This window comes from Anopheles stephensi, chromosome 3 (genome assembly GCF_013141755.1).
Source record: "Anopheles stephensi strain Indian chromosome 3, UCI_ANSTEP_V1.0, whole genome shotgun sequence".
Lineage (NCBI taxonomy): Eukaryota > Metazoa > Arthropoda > Insecta > Diptera > Culicidae > Anopheles > Anopheles stephensi.
Window position 1 is genome coordinate 57,700,809 of NC_050203.1, and position 23,335 is coordinate 57,724,143.

General features: G+C 45.2%; 3 protein-coding genes across 3 annotated transcripts; all 3 read right to left on the reverse strand.

Annotated features, from left to right (window-relative positions):
• Positions 1–450: 450 nt before the first annotated feature.
• LOC118508958 lies at positions 451–9,648 on the reverse strand. Its single transcript, XM_036048886.1, has 7 exons — positions 8,662–9,648; positions 8,292–8,515; positions 6,345–6,505; positions 5,536–5,799; positions 2,695–3,265; positions 1,122–1,651; positions 451–1,048 (listed from the first exon to the last, which is right to left on the reverse strand). Exons 1-7 carry the CDS (start codon positions 9,537–9,539, stop codon positions 791–793), a joined length of 2,886 nt encoding a protein of 961 aa, XP_035904779.1. The 5' UTR covers positions 9,540–9,648; the 3' UTR covers positions 451–790.
• A 431-nt stretch (positions 9,649–10,079) lies between these two features.
• LOC118509997 (putative odorant receptor 83c) lies at positions 10,080–11,313 on the reverse strand. The gene is made up of 5 exons (XM_036051381.1): positions 11,257–11,313; positions 11,093–11,192; positions 10,776–10,865; positions 10,556–10,711; positions 10,080–10,133 (listed from the first exon to the last, which is right to left on the reverse strand). Exons 1-5 carry the CDS (start codon positions 11,295–11,297, stop codon positions 10,080–10,082), a joined length of 441 nt encoding a protein of 146 aa, XP_035907274.1. The 5' UTR covers positions 11,298–11,313.
• Positions 11,314–12,265: 952 nt separating this feature from the next.
• Positions 12,266–17,828, reverse strand: LOC118509998. The gene is made up of 3 exons (XM_036051382.1): positions 17,538–17,828; positions 17,311–17,481; positions 12,266–12,331 (listed from the first exon to the last, which is right to left on the reverse strand). Exons 1-3 carry the CDS (start codon positions 17,763–17,765, stop codon positions 12,266–12,268), a joined length of 465 nt encoding a protein of 154 aa, XP_035907275.1. The 5' UTR covers positions 17,766–17,828.
• Between the last annotated feature and the right edge of the window lie 5,507 nt (positions 17,829–23,335).

The window sequence follows — 23,335 nt, forward strand, 5'->3', positions numbered from 1 at the left end:
TTTCATGCTCGAAGCGCTAAATAAACCGAGCTAGGTAAACAGGAAAAAAACATGCCTTCAAAAATTGACTAGCACCAACTAAATCAATTACACTTTTGTACACCCTTTCACCCATTCCATCTCCGATTGATAGGTCAAACAAATTCTGCAAGTGCTCATTTGATTTAGCGTATTTACTCTGTTTGGCATCCCGATTTTAAAACGCCCATTCCATTCGCTGGCAACAAAGCCAACAAGTTCCTCTAAACTGCCTAGCCATTCCCGGCACAGGGACAGGGGATTGATAGTTTATTTCCCTTTGTTTCAATAATCTATTGCAATGCGTTTTGCAATTGCGGCTTTCGAGGATGGAGGGATAATAATTCTTTCCGTATCGCGGGTACAGCTTTGTCGGCCTGAGTGCCGCACGCCGAATTGGAAAAACAAATACGAACGCCGGTGCTGGTGAACAATGAACAATTTATTGCATCCAATGTGTCGGTCGGGCAGGAAGGCTCGTGTTCTGGTGGAATTGTGCCACCAGATCGCAAACGTCCATAAAGAATGAACGTCGTTGCTCGACTGGTGCTTTCTGCTGCTTTAGACATGGGAAATAGAACTAAGTTGGTGTGTCTGTGTTAATAAGTGTCTGTGTGTGTGTAAAGAAAACACTATCGGGTGAGCTTTTCCGAACATGTCAACTTTCCCCGCCAGCACGCATGTGCACATGCGCCACACGAAATCCGAACATTCCTTCATTCAGAGCGCAGTTGTAAGTTTTCCCGCCAGATGGCGCATCAGCCTTCGCACTTCATGCTTTCCGCTGCTGTTCCTTCCCGACCGTTACCGTACAGTCGGAGTATTCCTGCAGACTCCCGCAACACGACCAGTGGCGCTGTCCGGGATGGCCCTCGTGACCGTGACCGCAGCCTCGATATCCTCCGGGCATGATGCTTCCACAGGCGCACGTACCGCCGCCCTTAGAACCGCCGCTCGAACAGAACGAGCAACAATGATACACACCGTAGTGAGGCCGGAGCTTGTGAATGCGTAACACAACTGGACATTCCTGTAGAGCGACAAGTCAAACATATTACTCGCACGTATCAGACTACGGCCACCACACACACACACCCACATACCTCCAGTAACTTCCCGTCGACGAACAGCGTCAGATGCATTACACCGGGGCGTGGCGGCACAAACGTCAGCCCGTACGACCCATCCCGATTATCAACGATGGACATTGCAACCGTGTGATCTTCGTCGTCCCGAAATCGGAGATAGGTTTGCACGGTAATGCCACCGTGCCCGAGGCGCCGACCCTCGTAGTCCCGCACGACCAACGTCAGCTGGACGCGCTTGTGTGCCTTGAGCGTGGCCAGCTCGCCCGCCGAATGTTCGATACCGCTCTGCCGTGGGTCGGCCTTCTGTGTGGTCACAATGCCAAACAATGGGACGCCGGTCTGTACACGGACGGTGGGCGCTTCCTCGTCCGCTAGAAACTGCACCGTATCGGTTACGGTGCTATCGAGCGTTCGGGTTGGTTTGAGGCATTCCTCGAACCGCTTCAGTAGTACGCTGACAAACAGTAGATTTTCCACGTCACTACCCTCCGCCAGCAGCTCTTCGGCAAACTCGATCGCAGCCCGTGCATTCTGGGAACGACATTCTGGGGGAAATGAGATGCATTAAAAATTCATTACGGTTATCGATAAAGGTGCAACAGGTACTGACTCCTTCCATCGGCATACGCTCATCCTTGCATTAGGCGCATTTATTTTGTCAAATGAAATAAATTTTCAAAACTAGATTGCAGAATTTTCAAACTAGATTGCCATAAATGAATGACAGTCATTTAACATCACTCTACTAGCGGATGCAAGGGTAATATAGCAGCTCCGTGAGGATAGTTGGTGACACATCAAAACTCTCTTTTAATCTTTCAGCTCCCAGGTATGGTCCGGTAGCCGAGAGGATAGCGGCGTGAGTCGTATACTCGGACAGGGCATCGAATCTCATGCTTGACCTTCCCAACGTACGCAGGAGGAGGCTACTTTCCAACCATGGCTTTTACCGAAACCAAGGAATCTAGTAATGATCAAGCCCTGGCCCAAAATCTCTCGAGGTTTTAAGTATCACTCAAAAAGAAGCAGCAAATACCCTTTACTAATTATATATGACCTCTTAACAGCTGATGGATGTAAGAAAGCTCGGAAAACACCTTGTTTTTTCCACACACTCACACACTTAAAATCCACCATACAAACTCATTAAACAGATGATAAATTAACCGTCCAATGTTTTGATACCAACAATTACGAACATGATCGCAAAACACAACAAATGCACTGCATAATGGGTTGTACAATTAAAAGTTGCTCACCAAAAACAGAGCCATCAAAAGGTACATCATTACCCACACACACTCACACACATTGCTCGCCCGGTTTTCTTCCATTCGGGAAAAGGGAAAGTTTCGCAGAAAAACGGTCCCTCAGCCCGAAATGGGTTGTTTAATTACAATTTCATTTTACGCCATTTCATCACGCTACTCCCCTCGGTATCGGCTTCAACAGTTTCACATGTCTTTGGCACGTTCTGGGAAGGGGGTTTCATTTTCCTCCGAAACAAACTTGCCCGACACACACCGGGGATTTGGTTAATCTTCAAATTTTGCAAATTACTGCCCAACCCCGTGTCGAATCGTCTTACCAAGGTCCAGCTTCTGGGCCATAATCATCTCCATCTTTGCCTGGCGGATGTTACCGATCTGCTCGGCCAAAGCACGCCGATGCTCCTCGAGGGCTGCCACGTACTCGTCCACAAACGCATCCACCTCCTGCTGGACCGCCTCGCACCGACTGTTGATCCGCACGGTCATATCGTTCAACCGTCCGACCGACTGAAGCGCATAGTCCTCCAGGGGACGCGTCTGCTCGATGGCACCGCGCACGAAGCGTCCGTATACCTTGCCGGCCCGTGCCACCGTCGTGCAGCGGTGGTCCCGATGCAGCAGTGTGCTACACTCGCCACAGATCACCTGGTGGCAACTGGTGCAGAATAGGTTTAATTGATGTTCCGGATGCATCGGACATTTAATCGAGCGTGGCACCGACTCCGGCTCTCCCGGGACGCTCGCCCACCGGGGCCGAACTTTCATCAGCTCGTTCAACCCAACGCCCAGCCGCACAATGCCGTGCGACGACGTGCCGCGCTGCCGTTTGTGCGCTTCCTTACAAAAGTTGCACAGTTTCAGTGCACACGTTTGACAGGACGCAGTTGCCTGGTGGAAATCAATGCCAATAGTTACCGGAACACAGATGCACAGTAGTTTCAATTTGTTGTTTTGTTTTATGTTTTATTGTCGCGAACGAAATTGCGCGCGCGTACCAGTTGATGCGGACGGAGCGGTTGTGCGGCGTGGATGCGGAATAAAAAATAAAATTGGAAAAATCGAATTAGTTTTTAACTCGACTAAGGCGCGTGAAAATTGAACCACGAGAAAAACACTGTTGCGCTTCTCGCGCGCTTTCCGTTCGATCCGCTGGATTTTGGAAAGGGGTGAGCGAGGAAAAGGGATGGGAAATATAATTCCATAAAATTGTACGTTCAAGCTAGCTCCGACGTAGAGCAAAAGCAAAAAAAAACAAGGGCTTCAAAAACATAACAAACACAAAACAAATGGTGACAAATATTGCGACCGGAAAACGGAGCGAAATTGAACCGAACACTGTGCGCGGTGGCGTCGCGGTCCGGTATTGCGGTTGAAATTGGTTCCGTCTGACCGCTGACCCCGTTTCAATGAAATTGGATTGGCGAGTGAAGTGATGATGAAAGATTAGTGGTTTAGAAAATGAAATAAAGCTTAAGCGGAAAGTGTTTCGCAACGGCAAAAACAAGTCTGCTGTTGAATTTGCGCGTTGAGGACGGTTTTTGGAAAAGTATTTTTTTTAGTTTTCTTTATCAATTCGTTCTAATTGTCACAATGCTTGATATACCATTTTTTGCAATCACTTTTATGTTAGAGGTAAATCATTTTTTTTTTAATATTTAACAAAAGGCAAATTTGATAAAATAATAATAAATTAAAAAAGAGAACACTTAAATTTGGCCAAATTTCATTTCAATTCAATTTTTCAAAATGGTCTCATCAGATGAGGGTGATATATTCATATTAACTCAGAACAATCCATAGAATGAGCAAGCTCAAACTTGTGTTAACAGTGAAAAACTGTCGATTAAATGAAACAAGTGAAACCTGCCCGATTTGTGGAAACAAATTCAAATTCAAACGAAGTGTTTCTCTTCTTCTTCCTGCGCACTACAACCTCGATAGGTTTCGGCCAGCCATTTCTGGCTTTCTGTGTCTTAGTTTTATCCATAGTACGAGGAGGCGAGTCCGTATGGGTGCGCGCTGTTATCGCCTCGGCCACCGGACCACCCAAAAAAAAGTGACAAAGTGTTTGGCTCGGCAGAACGTTAGAACGATTGTTAGGTGGCAGTAACAAATGGTGGAACATCGTAGAATAAGGAGGGGCCTTATTGAGCCATGCATTTCAACTACGGAATGTAAAAGAGATATCCCCTTACATGTACATATAATGATCCACTTCGGAAAACCAAATCGGAACATTATGAAGTTTGTGTAGTGTTCCTTGAACACCGGGAAATTAAATCAAAGTAAAATGGAAAACTGGAAAGTTTTATCAAAGAAACACACCCAGCAGACGATCAGATTGCGTTCGACAGACGCACTCCTGTACTGAGCAGTGACTCAAGCCGAAGACAGCAGCCAGGGCCCAGCTGAGGGTGTTGTCGATGCACTTCCAAAGATTTGAAGAAAAAGTATGGTATGCTATAATTTATATGAAAAGTTATTCAAACGGTTTATTTAGCTTAAAAAAATCTTTTTCCCAGTCAACTTTAACTTGCGCACCCTGAAAAACCAGTTATTAATGAGTGAAGGCCTATCCCATACAAATAATTCATCCGGTTAACTATATGAATAACATATTCAACTTGAAAATTTTATCAATGCAATTTAAAATCGTTGGTCCAATGAAAAGTTTCTCCATTAGATTCTTCCCACAAACCGACAAACACTTAGTTCTCTCCTATCCTTATCTCATCTGATCTACTAGAAACATGCTTCGGTTGGATCGATGTGCTCGGTGGACTGCGTGTAAATATCTGGAACTTGTTTTGCAGTACCATTATCGTGCACATTTATCAACCAACAAAAAAAAGCGACCAAGATCAACAACCACAAACTGGCCGTATGGAAAATGGGTGCAACAAATAAAAACAACACCGACACACATAAAACTTCATGCATTGAATGATAAATGTCAAAACTTTCAAGCCACTCACTCCAATCCAATCCAATCCAATCCGATGTTTTCGTTTCGCGCTCCAACACCTCACCTAACGCGGCCCCTTTGCAATGCTCCCCCTCGTCCAATGGCACCATGGGATCAAACAAGGTGTAAAACTGATATCCTTCTTCATTTTTTTTTTTGTTCAGATATATTCCCCACGTCATGTATGACTTACCGTAACCTCGTCAGAGCATAACTCGCACAGCGCCAATGCGATTGATGATGCACAGCTGGTGGGCGATCCGGCCCGGGACGAGACCGAAGACGACACATGCTGGGAAATGATGTTCTCGATTTTCCTTGCCAGCACAAAGTGCTGCGGCAGTTGGCCAACACCACCCGGTCCGGCCGGCAGCTCCGTCGGATGGTTACAGGTGGGACAGACGAGAACTTTTTCCCTGTCACCATATATTACCTTGGCCTTAACTTTGTCCCGGCTCTGCAAGTGGTAAGAGCAAACAGGCTGGGGTGAGCGAGAGATGAAGTAGGGATACATGCATGGGACGTAAAAACTCGCCGATCGCTCTCCGGCACGGTTCTGCTTTGGAAATATGCTTTTGAAGGATGTGCCTGGTAACGATGACACCTGCAAGGTACCAGGCCCTCTCCAGCAAGATGTGTTCACCAGAATGTGTGTCATCTTTGCTTGCTTTTGCACGACGCGACACCGCATAAAATGTAGCGCAAATTGAGAGCTATTCATTTTGTGCGGATGAGCTTTAAACTGTACGCTGCGCGTTACACGATCACTATGCCCGTTTCGGGATAGTCTTGTACCGCTTGGACCAGACGTGACTCGTACTTTGGGTAAGGATGGCTTTCGTTTTTTGCGCCTTTTTCGCGTTCTACTTCTTAACAACTGCGAGTGATTGCTTTTGAAACTAAATCCCAGCAAAACGCTATTGATTTACTACATTTTGGTAACATCGCAAAAAATCACACACACACATACGCACACACACTGATCAAGATGAAAATAATTACCTTGTCTGACTTTACCGGCGATCGCAAACAGTTTTGCTCACGAAAACTCTGAAACGAGGCGCGCAGCTGGTCGAAACGTGACTCTCCGACGGTGCCAAACAGTGAGGGACCACTATGGTTTTCCGCTTTACCATCTTCCACATCTTTTTCACTGGTTTCAGCTAATTTACAACGAAAAAAACAAGATTCAGTGTTAATAACCTTCGAACAGAATGGGCGTGATAGGCTCAAACTGTCAGATTGGGGTTAATGCATTCTCCAGGATGGCGGTATCGAGAACTCAGCGGTATTAACGGTATTGAGAACTGTAACAGCAGGTGTGTATTTATCTCAAAACAACATTAAAATACTTGTCAAATACCTGTAGAAAAAAACTACAACAAAAGCAGCAACAATGTCTAGGATGTTTTTTTTTTTTAATTGATACAAATAATTTATTTGCCAACTTTCAAAGGTTATGATGAGATCCCGCACGAAACATGCTATGCTGCTTAGTATCAAACAAGATTTAATAAAGTTTTATCAAAGATATATGAAGCTAAAACAAATTTATTATTCGTAAAAAAATGATTCGCCCAAAAATCATAAGTTCAATCATTTAAGTCCTTTCAGTGCTGCTACTAAACTTAAATGCTTTTGCGTGAGGTCATGTGTTGCATTTACAATTATTTGCTAATAATATAGTATTTTTATTTGTCTCACAAAGAATTTAAAGTTTAATAAAAGGGGTCAGAGCCTTACTCTTGTTATTTCAAATGAGCTGAAAGATATTTAAAGCTCTTTCAATTTTTGTCAGCCATTTTGATATTTCAGTTAAACAACTAACATGATATAACAGCATTGTTTGTTCAATTCTTTTAATAAATTTATGGTCCAAAACTGAAGCACTTTCCAGAAGATAGCTGCGATACTTTATTATATTTCAAGATACCACGTTGTACCAGGGTCGGTTTCTCCCTTAAGGCTGTAATGAAATCTACAAATGGGTTTTAAGAAATAGTCTTAACGGTGCTCGACAGACTGACTAGTTTTAGTTTTAAGAGAGCTATATTGTCTTAAAATAACTGATCGCAGTTCAAATCCAGGCCATGTACACTCGTAGTGAGGACTTACTATCCAACTAAGTGGGATTGTTTAGTTTGGTCATCCAGAAAAGGCAGACATTATTCATTAGAGAGCTGTTTTGTATTTTGATTAGAGCATTGCAGAATACAAGATGAATTTCGAGGTCTAGAAATGGTCATAAACACAGCGGTCATAACGGCTTTCTTTAGACTGGTCCCTCTTAATGTCAAAGCTATATTTTATGTTATTATGGCATTCAACAATTAAAGGGTTTGAAATTAACCCTAATTAAATAGGAATAACAGCATTGTTACATGTATGATACTACTTCAATTATTTCTTCGGCTTCTCATCTGACTATTTTAATAGAATGTTCTCTTTACCTTTGTATGAAAGCTTATGTTTTGTAAGCTACACATCACACTACTCAAAACAAACAATTAATCGAAACAAGAAAAAAAAGAAATTAACGATTTAATCACACTTAGCAATACACACTGACACACAAGCAAACTAATTGTATCCGACAAATCACGCTAAAACATATCACGGTCACTATTTACGCGCAATCACACCACACAAAACCCTTCAATTATTTGTTTATGCTATACTGAGCGATAGTTTAGCCACGCTTAAAGCAACAAAGCGCGTTACAGCAAACACAACAAAACACACCCCCTGTCACATCGAGACAAGTGCTTCGACCGAAGCCCTACAGATGGCAAACGCAAAACGTGCCCCACATGTGGCCCCAATAAATCTTTGCTTATCGAAGTCGTACACAGCCAACGAACGGAGGCGCATCACACGAACAAAAACACGCACAAACACACACAAACACATACCCTGAGGTTTGGCCTTTTGAACGGCCCCTCAACTTACGGTCCCAATCGAAGCTGGCACTTTCGTTGACGCGCTGCCAGAACAGTGCACTGTCCTGACCGTGCGTGACCGACGCCGCTGCTGCTGCTGCTGCCCGTTCCAGGCATGGCCGGCAAAACGTGTGCAGACAGTCCAGCACACGTGGCTCTCGCATCAGCTTCTGGCACAGCCCGCACCGGAACTTCTCGGGCAGAAACTCGGTCGGAAAGTGGTCGTAGATTGTGCTGCCATCAAGGTACCATCGCAAGGTTAGTTGCCGGTGAAGGGAGTTTCATGCGAAAATAAAAACGGACGTACAGTGGCATAACGGTGGGGTAGGTAAACATCGTCGAACCGGCCAGTAAACGACCGCGTCCCACTAGGTACTCACGATATCTCGTCAAATTTATGTTGTGTCCTTCGTGGGCCACCCATCGATGCCCTCGAGCTGAGCGAACCCCTCGATCCATCGACATCCTCCGGGCGAGCACTTTCGGACGGTATCATCATCAGCATCATCTTCACCGTGCCGGTAGCGCTGCTGGACGCCGCCGCCGCAGCCGCCCCCGGTCCTGGACGGTCTTCGTACGCTAGCCCTGAGCAGCCGGCCGGAAGTGGATCCGGATGCTGTTCCAGGGCGAGCTGCTTATCCATCTCCGATTGATTGCTGTACGCCGAGCTGCGCCGGAGGCTACTCTTTCGCGGACTTTCCTCCACGGTGGGACTGGCCGTGTGTGCGCTCATTTGCCCGGGCGAAAGAAGGTAGTCCCCGGCGGCCATGCACTTCCTGGCACGGGTCGTGCGTTCCGCCGTGTTTCGCACACCTAGCTGCTCCGGGGTTAGATTAAAAGTCAATTTCCCACCGCCCTTGGGCAATGATTCCAGCACTGGGGCCGCTCGCGTCGAACCGATCCCGTTCGTTAGCACTACAACGGACGCTTCGACGTGCTCTTCCTGCAGCCGGACGTATCGTTGCACTGCATCGGGCCCTTCGTCGGCGGGCGTAGGTGGTCTGGGCGAACTGGGCCGACCCTTGACCGATGGTGCCCGTTGGTCATGGCAATCACTCTCTTCACCGTCCGAATCTTCACTTGCCCACGGTGCATGCACCGTGACGGCCGCCTCCATTCGCGTCCGACCGGCACCGCGTGCTCTCGGGGATTTCCGGCGCTCGTCCATCGTTTCCCCGTCCGTCGTTGTGGTAGAGTCGGCGTGGGCTAGCATAGACTGATGGCACCAGCTCGGTACGGTTGGCGTTTCACGATCCATTAACAGTTCCAGCAAATCCAGCAGGTGCACCTCACCCAACGCTCGACAACAACAACAAAGCCCGCTTATTAAGAACGAAAACACTGGGGCAGTAAACGGACACCCACCATCACCGATCAACATTTCCGAACTAAAACTCAACGCTTTTCGACCGGTGCGGTAGCCCACCGGTATCGTAAAAACACACTTAGAATAGCTGATAATTGAATTAGTTCTACAATTTACCAAGCGTCCACGGTCACATACGCTAAGCGTTACTGCGGTAAGTGGTAAGCGATGAGGTGAATTGTTCTACGAACTGCCCTTTTGCATAGTCTGGGCATAGATTTTCAACCGCTGTGATCAACCATGAATTGTAACCGCACGCTTTAATTTATAGATGTTTTGTATTTATCGTTGTCTCTCAATTGTCGTAACAGCATTGCTTAACCATGTGCTCAACTGGTGAACTAAGGGAAATATCAATTTATGCAACTAGGAGTGCTCGTGCCACGAAAGAGAAATGTTGTTTCAGTTTTGTCAGTCCTTACTTTTCATGCCTTATCCAACGTACTGCGTGAGCATAACGAAAAACTGGTACAGACCTTTCAAAACCTATAATCGAACATTAAGTAAGATGAACAAAGCGCTGATTACATTCCACTGATTACATTACAAGCGAACGCAAACCGTGCTGTCAATCAAGGCTTTAAGACCGTAAGTGAATGAACGAAATTAGCTTTGGCCAATGAAGCATCTGCATATTCTTGGGTAATAAAAAGATTAAGGTAACAATTTTTTATGATTTATATTTGGTTAAATAGGTATAAATTAGTTCAATCAGGTAAAAACAGTGATCATGTTGCTCTTAAAATGTTTGCAAAGCAGCACATTTGTATGACCAAGCAAATTCAAAAGCATTCGAGATCTTGTCGTAACACAGTTTGCGTTAGCTTACATGAGAATGTACTCAGAACACATAATACAGCCTATCCAATAAAAATGCTGTCGTTTAGTACAAACGCAACAATACTCACGCTCATGTACGCTTCAAAGTTCATTGGATGAAATCCATACGCTGTCAACATCATGGGACGCTGTTGTCTGGCCATCAGGAAGCAAAACTCTTTCTGCTCCTTTACCGGTAGCTTATACCATGGCATCGAGATCACTTTGTTGTACATTTCATCAATCTACGAAACACAACAAGTACTATTTTAGCATCTACAGACCTCACAAACAAAATTTTGAGCTTACCTTAAGTTCTACAAAATTTCCAACAATAAAATATATTGAAAGTTCCGTAAACATAACCAAGAAAAAACAGTACGTAGGATACCAATCCGTCTGAAAAGTATAGATTCCATATCAAAAATGGAGTTTTTACTGTTGTGATAAGAATCATATCAACATCCCTCCAATATCTGGTTAATCAATTGAAAAAAGACTATGGCCTTGTCTTAAAATAAATCTGCTGCAATTTCAAATCTACCGTGGCTCCATCGTAACGGAAACCAAGTCCCCAAAAAACTCTAACAGTCCATCGATTTACCAACGACTTAACATGGACTTACCAACGTTACTAGCAGCATACAATCGCATATAGTAAACACTCCCAACATTACTTGCGCTAGACATTGGAGTCCTAAGATGTCTTCAGCGATGCTCAACAGGCTGAAGGTAACAATTCATCTTAAAAAGAATTCACTAAAGAACGAACTTACAATGTAATACTTACCTGGTTGTCAGCTGATGATCGTACATGCACTGTACCCACATTTCTCGGACATCTGATCTTTTTTTGTTATCTTTCAAAGGATCGATTAACCTGAATTCCAGTTTATCAAGATGCACCATAAATATGTCTGCCGCTGTCATTGCGTACATTGCAATCAACAAGTATAAAAAGTCGGCCAATATGACCCCCATCACACCGTTTATGATGAGATTCAGCTGGAACAACATATTCAATACGTATCCTGGAATAGTGCTGCAATCGTAGTACGGTAGCTCGTACAACAAAAATGGTACTCTCTCGCCCGTCGTGAAATAAGCAAATAATGGATACAACATAAACGCAGCCGCAGTACTTGAACATACTGGGCGCATAATTCGAAAGATGATCCAAAGGTAGCGACCAGTTCGTTCGAGTACTGCCATTTCTTCCTTCGTTCCGTTCTGATATCGCTCCAGCACTTCGAGCTCTATTTTCTCGGTTAGCCGCTTCACATCGTGCCCCTTTGTAAGAGCTACGAAAAATTTTACATAAAGCTGCAAAAGAAATCTCACAAATATCACACACTTACTGCACCTTGTACCGTACGTACCTGCAACGCCGTACCTAGCGTAACGAGAACTTTCATCATGTGCAGTGGATCGTGCCTGTACTTGGCTACCGTAAATCCAGTGCTGATAAGATAAATAGCCATTTGAACCGATAAATAGCACGATGCTGGCAGAAATTTGCCCGGAGCCGTCCACATTTCCACACCCATTAGTTTCGAGTAAAATATCAACGGCTTCAAAAGCTCACGAAAGCTTCCACGGGTTGCCATTGTATAACTGTGATCTGCTTCACCTAAAATGTTCCAAATATAGGTCTATTTTGCTACACGCGTAATCCTTTCACAACTAACTAATCCACTACTCAATGAACAAATGGCAACAAGTTCTCCCAAGGGTTTTCTTTCTGGTTCTGGTTATATTGTTGTGATCGGATGGAAGCAACAGTTTATTCTCGTCATAACTTATGGATAGGCGATCGAAACATCTGCAACTGTAGCAGTACTGCGAATAGCTTCATTATCCATCCGCTGCATACATGTGAGTAATTGTAGGAACAATTAAGTGATTGGACACAATTATCCAATGGCATGGGAAACAGCTACGTGTTGTGCAATAAGTGTTTGCTTATAGATAAACTGTTGCTAACGAGCTGAGACTGTATTATCGAAACTAATATAGTACCAGTACCATGATGTTAATACAATACAATACAATAATTAACAATAATTTAAGTACAACAGCTTTTACCAGAGAAGCATACATTGCTACTTGATGGTTACCAACCACCACTACATAGACTCCGTTTACTTCCCCGATGCATGGAAGAGGCAACGGTTAGTGCTGTTCTCCAAGGCAGGGAAACCACCCGGGAAACCATCAGCGTACCGTCCAATCTGTGAGTGTGCTGGAACGGCTTATACAGCGTAGACTCACGGAGCATCTGGATCCGACTGCATCTGAGTTTGTCTGATTCGCAGTACGGATTTCGGAAGGGACGCTCTGCCATGGGCGCCATCAACAGACAGCGATCGGGGAAGCTCTGCAGAGAAGGAACACGCCACGGAACCTCCAGGCGATGGTGCGGAACTACTTCACCAATCGCACGCTCCACTTCGAGACAGATGAAGGAATGATCTCGCAACCGGTGTCGGCTATTGTTCTGCAGGGTTCGATCCTAGGGCCAACACTAAGGTACGTCATATATGACGACCTTCTTCGTCTGGAGCTGTTCAGGACGCGCGCAGACATCATCAGCAGAGGGAAGCCTCTGGTAAACATCGGGAACAGCATCGTCCGTTACGCAGCCTCGGCGTGGAGATGGAAGCTTCTACAGAGGGACACCCATCGCACTACCATCCAGAGGACGCACCGCACAGGCTTACTCCAAGTACTCCTGTCTCGCCCTCCAAACTGTTTCCTAGGACGCCGCCTTTGTGGTTGCAGGCACCATTCCGCTAGTTCTTCTCCTACAAGAGAACATACGCTACCACGACGAAAAGGCTGGTATATCGTTTTGGGTATGTCATAAAGCGCGGAGAAATTGAATTCCTTATCACCCAACTCTTTACAGGGCACAGGTTTCTCCGGAGCTTTTTCGTCGACAAAGGCATCCTGGACTGCTTGCCAAACTTCCCGGTGTGTGAAAACACCGTGGAGGACGTCGAGCACGTAACGTTCCACTGTCCACGGTTCGCTCGGACACAGCACGAGATGCAGCAGCAGCGCACCACTCGCCTTACGATGAAAAATCTTGCAGCGGAAATGTGTGCCAACCGCGCCACATGGGAAGCAGTCAGGACAGCCGCGCGGACCATCTTCAAAACCCTCCAAGTGAGGTGGAATCCAGCGAAGGAACGTCCACCTTCGCCTCCAAAACGATGACAGCAGCAACGACGACGACAGAACAACGAGCAAGCGGGGCAACGACAACAGCAAGCGGGGCTGAGCTATGGAGTAGCCATGGCAGCAGCATGAGCAATCCACCCGAAAGCGGCGGCCACCTACCGGTGGATTGGCGCAGCAGCACCCAAAAGAAGCCACGCTGCAGCAGCAACAGCAGCAGAAACATCAAGCAAGGACGACGCAGAAGCAACAGCACAGATACATCGCACAAACGAACCTGCATAAAGTACCACGCACATCTGCGAGTCGGCAGGACTCCGATCAGGTCGAGAAGTGGTTTAGTGGATAGACATCGGACATCGAAAGTGTCACGATGAATCCCACATAACCCAGCTCAAAGGGTCTTATTCAGCTGCGACCGGATTCTTGATATGGGTACCTTTTGAAGGTTCCCTCCCCGTTAACAAAAAAAAAATGGTTACCAACCACTATTTCTAATAATTATTGGTGCTCAGAGTGAATTGATCAAGTACGGAGCCTCAAAACTAGATCTCAATTGCGTCGATTATAATCCTATCATCAGCGCCATTGCCGCTTTTGAGTCCTATGTTGACTTGGTCGATCATAGACTGTGTCATGGCTGGGCTACTTGGGGAACATTGCACGCAGAAAAATTCATGTTTGTACTGTCCAAATAACTGTGCTTGTTTGTTTCAGTCCAGACCCACATCACACACTTCAATAGTCAACCGGAGCGAACCAACCCCCATCGAAGCCATAGCCACAGCAATAGATCCGGACCAAAAATCCTACAACACACACACACCCACCCAATAGAAATGGACAACAACCACCCATCATCCGTCACAACCGAGCATGCCCGGGATATGGCAAATAACTAGGAGGAAATGCCTAGTTAATTTTGTTAATTGTTTTTTTTTCGTGAATATATTTCACAGTCACCACATGCGGTGGTGACAATACGGCATCAGTCCGTAATAATTAATAAATAAATAAATAAATAAATAAATCAGCGCCATTGCAATATCCAACCGAGACAATCATTTTATCAGTTAGTCAGTTAGTTGTTTGATAAAATAAATCAAAATATTCCTTATTGGTGGCCGAAATGCGGTCTGCCATAGTCAAACAGAGAGCATTAGGCATGCAAAAAGCATGAGACTTCCATCGTTAAGTAATTAATAAACTACAATCCTATTTCTTTGGGTCTAAAGCACGTACAACAGGCAGAGACGGTAGCGAGAAGAGGCGGATGACCCAAAGCCTCTATAAATAAAGGATTAAAAAAGAATTACGATAGCAACGCTGATCTCCACACGAAAGCACCTGGAATCAAATCTCATCCGGAACATTCCCCCGCAGTGAGGACTGACTATACAACTACTTGACATCAATAAATCAGGTATATCATTGCATAGCCGGCGTGATCACGAAGGTCATCCGACCAAACAAAAGAAGAAGAGTAGTATGGATCGTAAGCTACAGATAAGATGCATGTTTTCCGATCTGAAGGTTTGGATTGGAGCATATCGCATAATACACTTCTGAAAAAATTCAAACGACTAAGCCTTACCAACTTAATCCTGCAATTAATCAATTCATTCAATTCAATTCAATCGGAAGTATCGAATTGTGTACTTCTTCTTCTTCCTTGGCACTAAAACCTCGAGAGATCTCGGCCTGCCATTTCTGGCTTTCTGTGACTTGATTTCACCCGTAGCAAAGTAGTCAACCCTGCTTTCGGGGAGGCGGTAGAAAATCTTGATGGGATTTGAACCCTGGTCCTGCCATGTGAAGACCGGCACCGTTTTTGCTTCGGACACCGGACCGCCATTCGAATTATGTACGGACTATGTTTATTCAGTCGGTCTACTGGCAGCTTTGGGGTCCCACTGGAAAGCAACTAACATCCGCTTTGTTATATATGCAGAGGAATAATATACATTGGTGCCACAGAATCCATATCGATACTGGTCAACATTATAAAATGCTGATTTGCGGTTTAAGAATTGGTGTTTATTAAACTCTATCAAGGTTTGTGTTAAATAATCAATCGGGTAGTATTTCAAATGAAAGACCTTATGTGTATATATGTGTCTAAATGGTCGATGCTGCAGTCTAGTCAGACCCATCGTAGGATAATGTTCGGTTATTTGTTGCTCTTAAGCCGAGACATGATAAATGGTACATTGTAGACAAGGAAAAGAAGAATTTCATACACAATGCTCAGGCTATGCGCTCCCTTAATTAAACTGACCACTTACTTTTGGTGATACCTGCCTACTTCTATGAAAAAAATGTAGTAATATTTAAAGGTGTCACATACAAATTGAATGGTGCTCAGCTAACAAACATTACCTTCCTTCTCCAGATCTATCACTTGAAGATTTCTTCAAGTTTCAAGTTTTCCTAAAGATGTTCTTTCATTGATGTGATGCTTTATCCAACGTACTGCAAGATCATTACGAAAAACTGGTACAGGCCTCTCAACACCTATAATCGAATGCCAGATAGAATTCAGCTTTCTCTAAGCGATGCCATCCACGAAATTCGTAACGTAACATTACTCACGCTCATGTACGCTTCAAAGTTCATTGGATGAAATCCATACGCTGTCAACATCATGGGACACTGTTGTCTGGCCATCAGAAAGCAAAACTCTTTCTGCTCCTTTACCGGTAGCTTATACCATGGCATCGAGATCACTTTGTTGTACATTTCATCAATCTACGAAACACAACACATACTCCTTGATTAACTACGTGCCTAGCGTAAGAAATTTTAAACTTACCTTATGTTCTACAAAATTTCCAACCATAAAATATATTGAAAGTTCCGTAAACATAACCAAGAAAAAACAGTACGTAGGATACCAATCCGTCTGAAAAGTATAGATTCCATATCAAAAATGGAGTTTTTACTGTTGTGATACGAATCATATCAACATCCCTCCAATATCTGGTTGATCAATTGAAAAAAGACTATGGCCTTGTCTTAAAATAAATCTGCTGCAATTTCAAATCTACCGTGGCTTCATCGTAACGGAAACCAACTCCCCAAAAACTCTAACAGTCCATCGATTTACCAATGACTTAACATGGACTTACCAACGTTACCAGCAGCATACAATCGCATATAGTAAAAACTCCCAACACTACTTGTGCTAGGCATTGGAGTCCAAATAGGTCTTCGGTGATGTTCAAAAGGATAAAAATAACACAAAACACACTTCATCGTACACAGAATTCAGTTACAGTACGTGCTGACGATGAAATACTCACCGGGTTGTCAGCTGATGATCGTAAATGCACTGTACCCACATTTCGCGTACTTCCGAACTCTTTGTTCTATCCTTCAAAGGTTCATTTAACAAGATTTCTAGCTCAACAAGATGCACCATAAATATATCTGCCGCTGTCATTGCGTACATTACAATCATCACGTATGAGAAGTCGGCCAGTATGAACCCCATCACACCGTTTATGATGAGATTCAGCTGGAACAACATATTCAATACGTATCCTGGAATAGTGCTGCAATCGTAGTACGGTAGCTCGTACAACAAAAATGGTACTCTCTCGCCCGTCGTGAAATAAGCAAATAATGGATACAACATAAACGCAACCGCAGTACTTGAACATACTGGGCGCATAATTCGAAAGATGATCCAAAGGTAGCGACCAGTTCGCTCGAGTACTGCGATTTCTTCCTTCGTTCCGTTCTGATATCGCTCCAGCACTTCGAGCTCTATTTTCTCGGTTAGCCGCTTCACATCGTGCCCCTTTGTAAGAGCTACGAAAAATTTTACATAAAGCTGCAAAAGAAATCTCACAAACATCACACACTTACTGCACCGCGTACCGTACGTACCTGCAACGCCGTACCTAGCGTAACGAGAACTTTCATCATGTGCAGTGGATCATGCCTGTACTTGGCTACCGTGAATCCAGTGCTGATAAGGTAAATAGCCATTTGAACCGATAAATAGCACGATGCTGGCAGAAATTTTCCCGGAGCCGTCCACATTTCCACACCCATTAGTTTCGAGTAAAATATCAACGGCTTCAAAAGCTCACGAAAGCTTCCACGGGTTGCCATTGTATAACTGTGATCTGCTTCACCAAAAATGTTCCTTAAAATGTGTGTATTTTGCCGCACGCGTAATCCTTTCGCAGCTAACTAATCCACTACTCAATGAGCAAATGGCAACAAGTTCTCCCAAGGGTTTTCTTTCTGGTTCTGATTATATTGTTGTGATAGGATGGAAGCAACAGTTTATTCTCGTCATAACTTATGGATAGGCGATCGAAACATCTGCAACTGTTGCAGTACTGCGAATAGCTTCATTATCTATCCGCTGCATACATGTGAGTAATTGTAGGAACAATTAAGCGATTGGACACAATTATCCAATGGCATGGGAAACAGTTACGTGTGGTGCAATAAGTGTTGCTTACAGACAAACTGTTCCTAACGAGCTGAGATTGTGTTATCGAAACTAATACAGTTATGTGAAAATGTTCACGAAAGGGGGTGGTTGTGATATATTTTGAGGATTGAAGTGAGACTGTGTGCACTCGTATCGCTGGTCGGTTTGCAACTGTGTATTCGTTTGTCCATAATGATTTACATGTAATTCGAGTAGTTCGTGTAAGTGTATAACAGTCGAGTAGTCCTAATCTTAATCCTTAATTGTCTACTGTTTAATTCGTGAAATTTAAATGCATGCTCGAAAATTGTAATATTAAATCCTGTAGTTCAAATGCAGGCAAGATTATATAATTATTCTAATTCCCACATTCCCGGCCACCAAAGAAGGAACTTCTTTAAATTTCATGCAAATGTGAATTCAAAACTAATCGTGTACTCCTGACGCAATGCTTATCTCCTATCTGCCTGTTATCATGTGTGTGTGTGTATATGTGGGTGCGTGTGGGCGTGTGTTTGTTTATCTTGATCCGTGATTGACACTTGTGAATGTAAACAATGTAGCGTGGTTTACAAGTGCGCATTAATCAGTGCATGTGGTTTCCGTGGTTTCAAGATGACTTAGCGGGTCTGGATTTGGTAGAACAGCTAGACGATTAGCTGCGCGGACGATATGCTTCCCTGAAGCAGTGCGCAGTGTAACAACGCGAACTACCCCGTCCTTTCCTGGATGTACTGCAACGATGCGCCCCATGGGCCAAGAGGTAGGATGAACATTGTCTTCCTTAATAATCACCAATTGATTTTGTTGTAGGACGGCTGCTTTACCGGAACAATATTTGGCCCGGGCTTGTAACTGTTGCAGATACTCCGGATACCATCGGGCCCAAATCGATTGGAGATGTTTTTGTACCAATTGGTATTCCTTCAGGTGATTGCTCGGCGTATTGGTGTAATCGATGTCTGGTACCGCTTGCATATTGCCACCGACAAGGAAGTGGCCCGGTGTCAGTGGTTCTAAATCACACGGCTCATCGGATAAAGGTGTTATTGGCCGTGAATTTAAACATTGCTCTACCTGGGCAAGCAAGGTAAGCATGTTCTCCTGCGTGATGCTTGTAGTGCCGATGGTTCTAATGATGTGTTTTTTAGCTGCTTTCACCGCTGCCTCCCATAAACCTCCAAAATGCGGCGCTCTCGGTGGGATGAATTTCCACTTCATCTGATTCGTCGCGCACCAATCAAATATTGCAGCTCGATCGTGTTCGTCGCATTTAAGCATCTTGTAGATGCGATTCAGCTCGTGCGCGGCTCCCTTGAATGTGGTTGCATTGTCGGAGTGAAGTTCCCTGATTTGACCGCGTCGTGCAACCAAACGACGAAGTGCATTTATGAATGCTGTTGAGGTTAAATCGCCAACCAGTTCGATGTGTACCGCTCGTGTTGAAAAACATACAAAAATAGCGATGTATGCTTTGATCGGACTTCTGTTGCGGATGGTTGGTTTTACCTTAAAACACGCGTGGCAAGTGTGGTACACGGATTTGCACAAATTGCGACCACCAATAATCCAAAATCTTTGGCGCAGAGTAGATAGCAGCAATTGTGGTGCAGCATGCAACTTTTGCAAGTGAATCGAAACAGCTAGTAGTGCGGCAAGTGGGTGCTTTGAAGATAAGATGACCGGGTGTTTTTCTGCTTCTGTTAGTTGTGCGTTAGTGAGCCGGCCACCGATGCGCAGGATCCCGTCGATGTCGATGAAGGGTGAGATCCACTTCAGTTTGGAGTTCTTTGGAATCTCTTTGCCCTTCTGTAGGGCTTGTATCTCCTCGAAGAAAGTGTCTCGTTGTGATAGGTAACACAGTTTGAGTTCTGCCGCCTTGAGTTCGTCCGTAGTGAGAGGTGGTATGTGTTTTGAATGTGCCGTATTTCCCTTGTGAAGCTTCGCGTTATGAATAAAGCGCAAGCCGTATGCAACAACCCTTTGCAGTGTGTGGTAAGCCGAAATTCGGGAAAACAACCTGTTCCGAAATTCGCAGATTGTAGATGTTGTTGCAACCCGTGGTGAAGTTAACCTCTCCTCCTCTGCGCTCTCAGCCTCGTTTGGTGGTGAAGTGTTTTGTGGCCAATCTTCAGCGTTGCGTGCTAACCAATGTGGCCCGTGCCACCAGCGTTCACATGCCAATAGTTTCTCTGGTGTTAAGCCACGCGAGATGTCGTCTGCTGGATTGTCGGTGCCTGGAACATGCTTCCAGCACTGTATGCCGGAAGTTTGCTGGATTTTAGCCACCCTGTTGGCTACGAACGGCTTCCAGCGATTTGGTACGGAGTTCAACCAGTGAAGTACAGTCATTGAGTCGGTCCAACAGATTGTAGTAGCAGAAACCTTCAGTGAATTAATCACCTTCTCGTGTAGGAGTGTGGCCAATCGCGCTGCACATAATTCCAACCTAGCTATAGAGTGTGAGTTAGATAATGCGACGACTTTCGACTTGGCTGTTAGCAGCTGTACGGTGACTCCTTCCAAGCCTTCAGCGCGGATGTAACAACAAGCGCCGTATGCTAGTTGTGATGCGTCAGCAAAGATGTGTATTTGCAGACTTGTGGCCGTGCGTTGAGCTATGTACCGTGGTATTCTCAGGTTGCGCAGTGAGGATAAGGTAGAGTGGAAGTTCAACCATTCTTGCTGTAGGTGCGATGGTAGCTCGCTGTCCCAATCCCACGATCTTCCGTTCTGCTTTAGAGCCCACAGTTGCTGCATGAACATTTTGGCGATGATGATCGTTGGACCCAGCAACCCGAGGGGATCGAATATTTTAGCTATGTATGACAAAACTAGCCTTTTGTCATGCGGGATGGTGTAGGTGGTATATCGATCCGAAAACGTAGAGTGTCAGCAGCTGGTTCCCACATGATACCTAACGTGGAAACCTGCTTCGAATCCTTCCATTCATGCGTTAGTTGAACTGCTACATCTTCAGACGGCACGGTTTGCAATGCTTCGGTGCGGTTTGAAGCCCATTTCTTCAGTGTGAAACCAGCTGAATTTAACATGCCTGATATCTGCTTCTGCATTTCAATCGCTTCATAGATATCATCGGTACCCGTTAACAAATCATCAACGTAGAAGTCGTTTAGGACAGCGTTCACTGCCAGCGGGTACTCTTCCTTGTTGTCAATAGCAGCTTGTTTCAAGGTCCTTGTAGCTAGAAAAGGAGCTGATGCTGTGCCGTACGTAACCGTCTGTAGTTCAAAGGTTGAGATGGGTTCAGCAGGATCTTCTCTGTACCGGATGCGCAGATATCTACAATCATCGGGACTGTGTAAAATTTGCCGATACATCTTCTCTACGTCGGCAGACAATGCGATGGCACGAGAACGGAACCGAAGGATGATCGATAGGAGATCTTCTTGAACGACTGGTCCCACCATGAGTTTGTCGTTCAACGAGTAACCACTCGACGTTTTGCACGATGCATCGAACACGACGCGAACCTTCGTGGTTGTGCTCGACTCTTTAACAACGGCATGGTGTGGAAGGTAATAGTGATCTATCGAATCATCTGCAGGACTGGTAAGTCGTTTCATATGCCCCAACTGTTCGTATTCTCTCATGAATTTGGCATACTCCTTTTTCATTGTAGGATTACTGTTCAACCGCCGTTCCATACTACGCAATCTACGATCAGCTATTTGTTTCGACTCTCCTAAAACGACATTAGGATTGGGGTTAAAAGGCAAACGAACGACATACCTTCCACTTGTAGTGCGAACAGTTGTTGCAGCGAAATGCTTTTCGCAAGCATTCTCCTCGACCGATAGCACAGGATCCTCGGCTATGGTTTCGCTCTCCCAGAATCGATGCAGGATCTCCTCCAATGTGGCATCGTGTGCAGAAAGATGACACAGCCGCGGACCGGCTGATATATGATGAGAGATGCCGCTGACAACCCAACCGAAACGGGTTTCAATCAGCCACGGCTTGCCTCTGCCAATAGAGCGCTTGCGACCGGTGTGCAGCTCCCAGAACGTATCGCCTCCGATGACGATATCGACTTGCCCCGGATGATTAAAGGTGCTGTCCGCCAATGCCACATCCGGCATTTCCCATGAAGAGATGTCCGTTGGTGAAGTAGGAATGTTTGTACATGGCGTGTCCAGAACCAGGAACGCCATTTCCGTTGAGAAGGGTTGTGTCTTGGAGTGAACGGTGGCGACGATCGAACCCTTGACCAGCTGTACCGAATTGCCGATGCCCGAAACAGCGACGTTGACCCTTTTGCGACTGGTCAACAGCCTTCGAGCTAGGTCTTCCGCAATGAAATTCGATGTGGAACCCGAATCCAATAAAGCCCTTGCTTCGTGGATGTTGCCGTAGTCATCCTTGATTTGGATGTTTGCCGTTGCAAGGAACACATTGTCGTCATCCGTTTGAGCAGACATTGTAACCGTTGTGGGAGGAGTGTAGCGTGGAGTGTGATGCAATAAGCTGTGATGACGCTCCCGACATATGCGACACGAAAATTCCGATTTACACTCCCTCACCTGATGATTGCTGCTCAAACAATTCCAGCACAGTCGATTCGTTGCAACAATGTCTCGTCGTTGCTGAACTTCTTTACCTGTGAACACTGGGCAGTTGCGCAAAGTGTGACCTTCGGAACACTCCAGTGGACACTTTGGCGGTTGGATGAGGGCAGACGAAGGAACAGGAGCCGGGCGAGAAGTAGCTGCATACGCGATGAACCGTCGTTGCACTGGCTGCCGACTGTTGCCGGCCACCTTGGTACCACCAGCGCTTTGATCCATCACGAAAGTGTTGGTCGATTTCAAGATTTGGATCCGATCTTGAACAAACTCGATCACATCCTTGTATTTGTCCCGCGTGAAGTGTACCGAATGCTTTTCCCAAGCCAACAGCGTTTCCCGATCTAACTTCATAAGCAGCATATTCGACAGCGGTGTATCCCACGAATCTACCGGTTCCTTTAACTTCACTAATCCGTTCACGAAGCGCGTGAATTCATCCACCAAGTGGGAAAGCTTATCCACGCACACCGAATGCACTCCGGGGAGATAGTGCATTTTCCGATAATACTCACGGATTAGTAGACGCGAGTTGTCGTACCGTTTAAGCAGAGCAGCCCATGTGATTGCGTAATTGTCTTCCGTTAGAGGTGTGTGCTCGAAGGGTAGTGCAGCCTCTCCTTTTAGCGATGAAAGTAAGTACTGCAGTTTTG

Bases quoted from the DNA above. Each gene is read 5' to 3' on its own strand.
- LOC118508958 (XM_036048886.1), bottom strand. From the start codon at position 9,539: ATGGATCGTGAAACGCCAACCGTACCGAGCTGGTGCCATCAGTCTATG. The intron at 8,516-8,661 runs GTGAGTACCTAG...CCTTGATGGCAG, and splicing joins CATAAATTTGACGAGATATC to CACAATCTACGACCACTTTC. The intron at 6,506-8,291 runs GTAAGTTGAGGG...GTTGTAAATTAG, and splicing joins TGCCAGCTTCGATTGGGACC to CTGAAACCAGTGAAAAAGAT.
- LOC118509997 (XM_036051381.1), bottom strand. From the start codon at position 11,297: ATGTGGGTACAGTGCATGTACGATCATCAGCTGACAACCAG. The intron at 11,193-11,256 runs GTAAGTATTACA...TGTTACCTTCAG, and splicing joins GATCATCAGCTGACAACCAG to CCTGTTGAGCATCGCTGAAG. The intron at 10,134-10,555 runs GTGAGTATTGTT...GTTCGATTATAG, and splicing joins ACTTTGAAGCGTACATGAGC to GTTTTGAAAGGTCTGTACCA.
- LOC118509998 (XM_036051382.1), bottom strand. From the start codon at position 17,765: ATGGCAACCCGTGGAAGCTTTCGTGAGCTTTTGAAGCCGTTGATATTT. The intron at 17,482-17,537 runs GTACGTACGGTA...TTTCTTTTGCAG, and splicing joins CGCTAGGTACGGCGTTGCAG to CTTTATGTAAAATTTTTCGT. The intron at 12,332-17,310 runs GTATGTTCAAGT...ACATGTATGCAG, and splicing joins TCTTTCGAATTATGCGCCCA to CGGATGGATAATGAAGCTAT.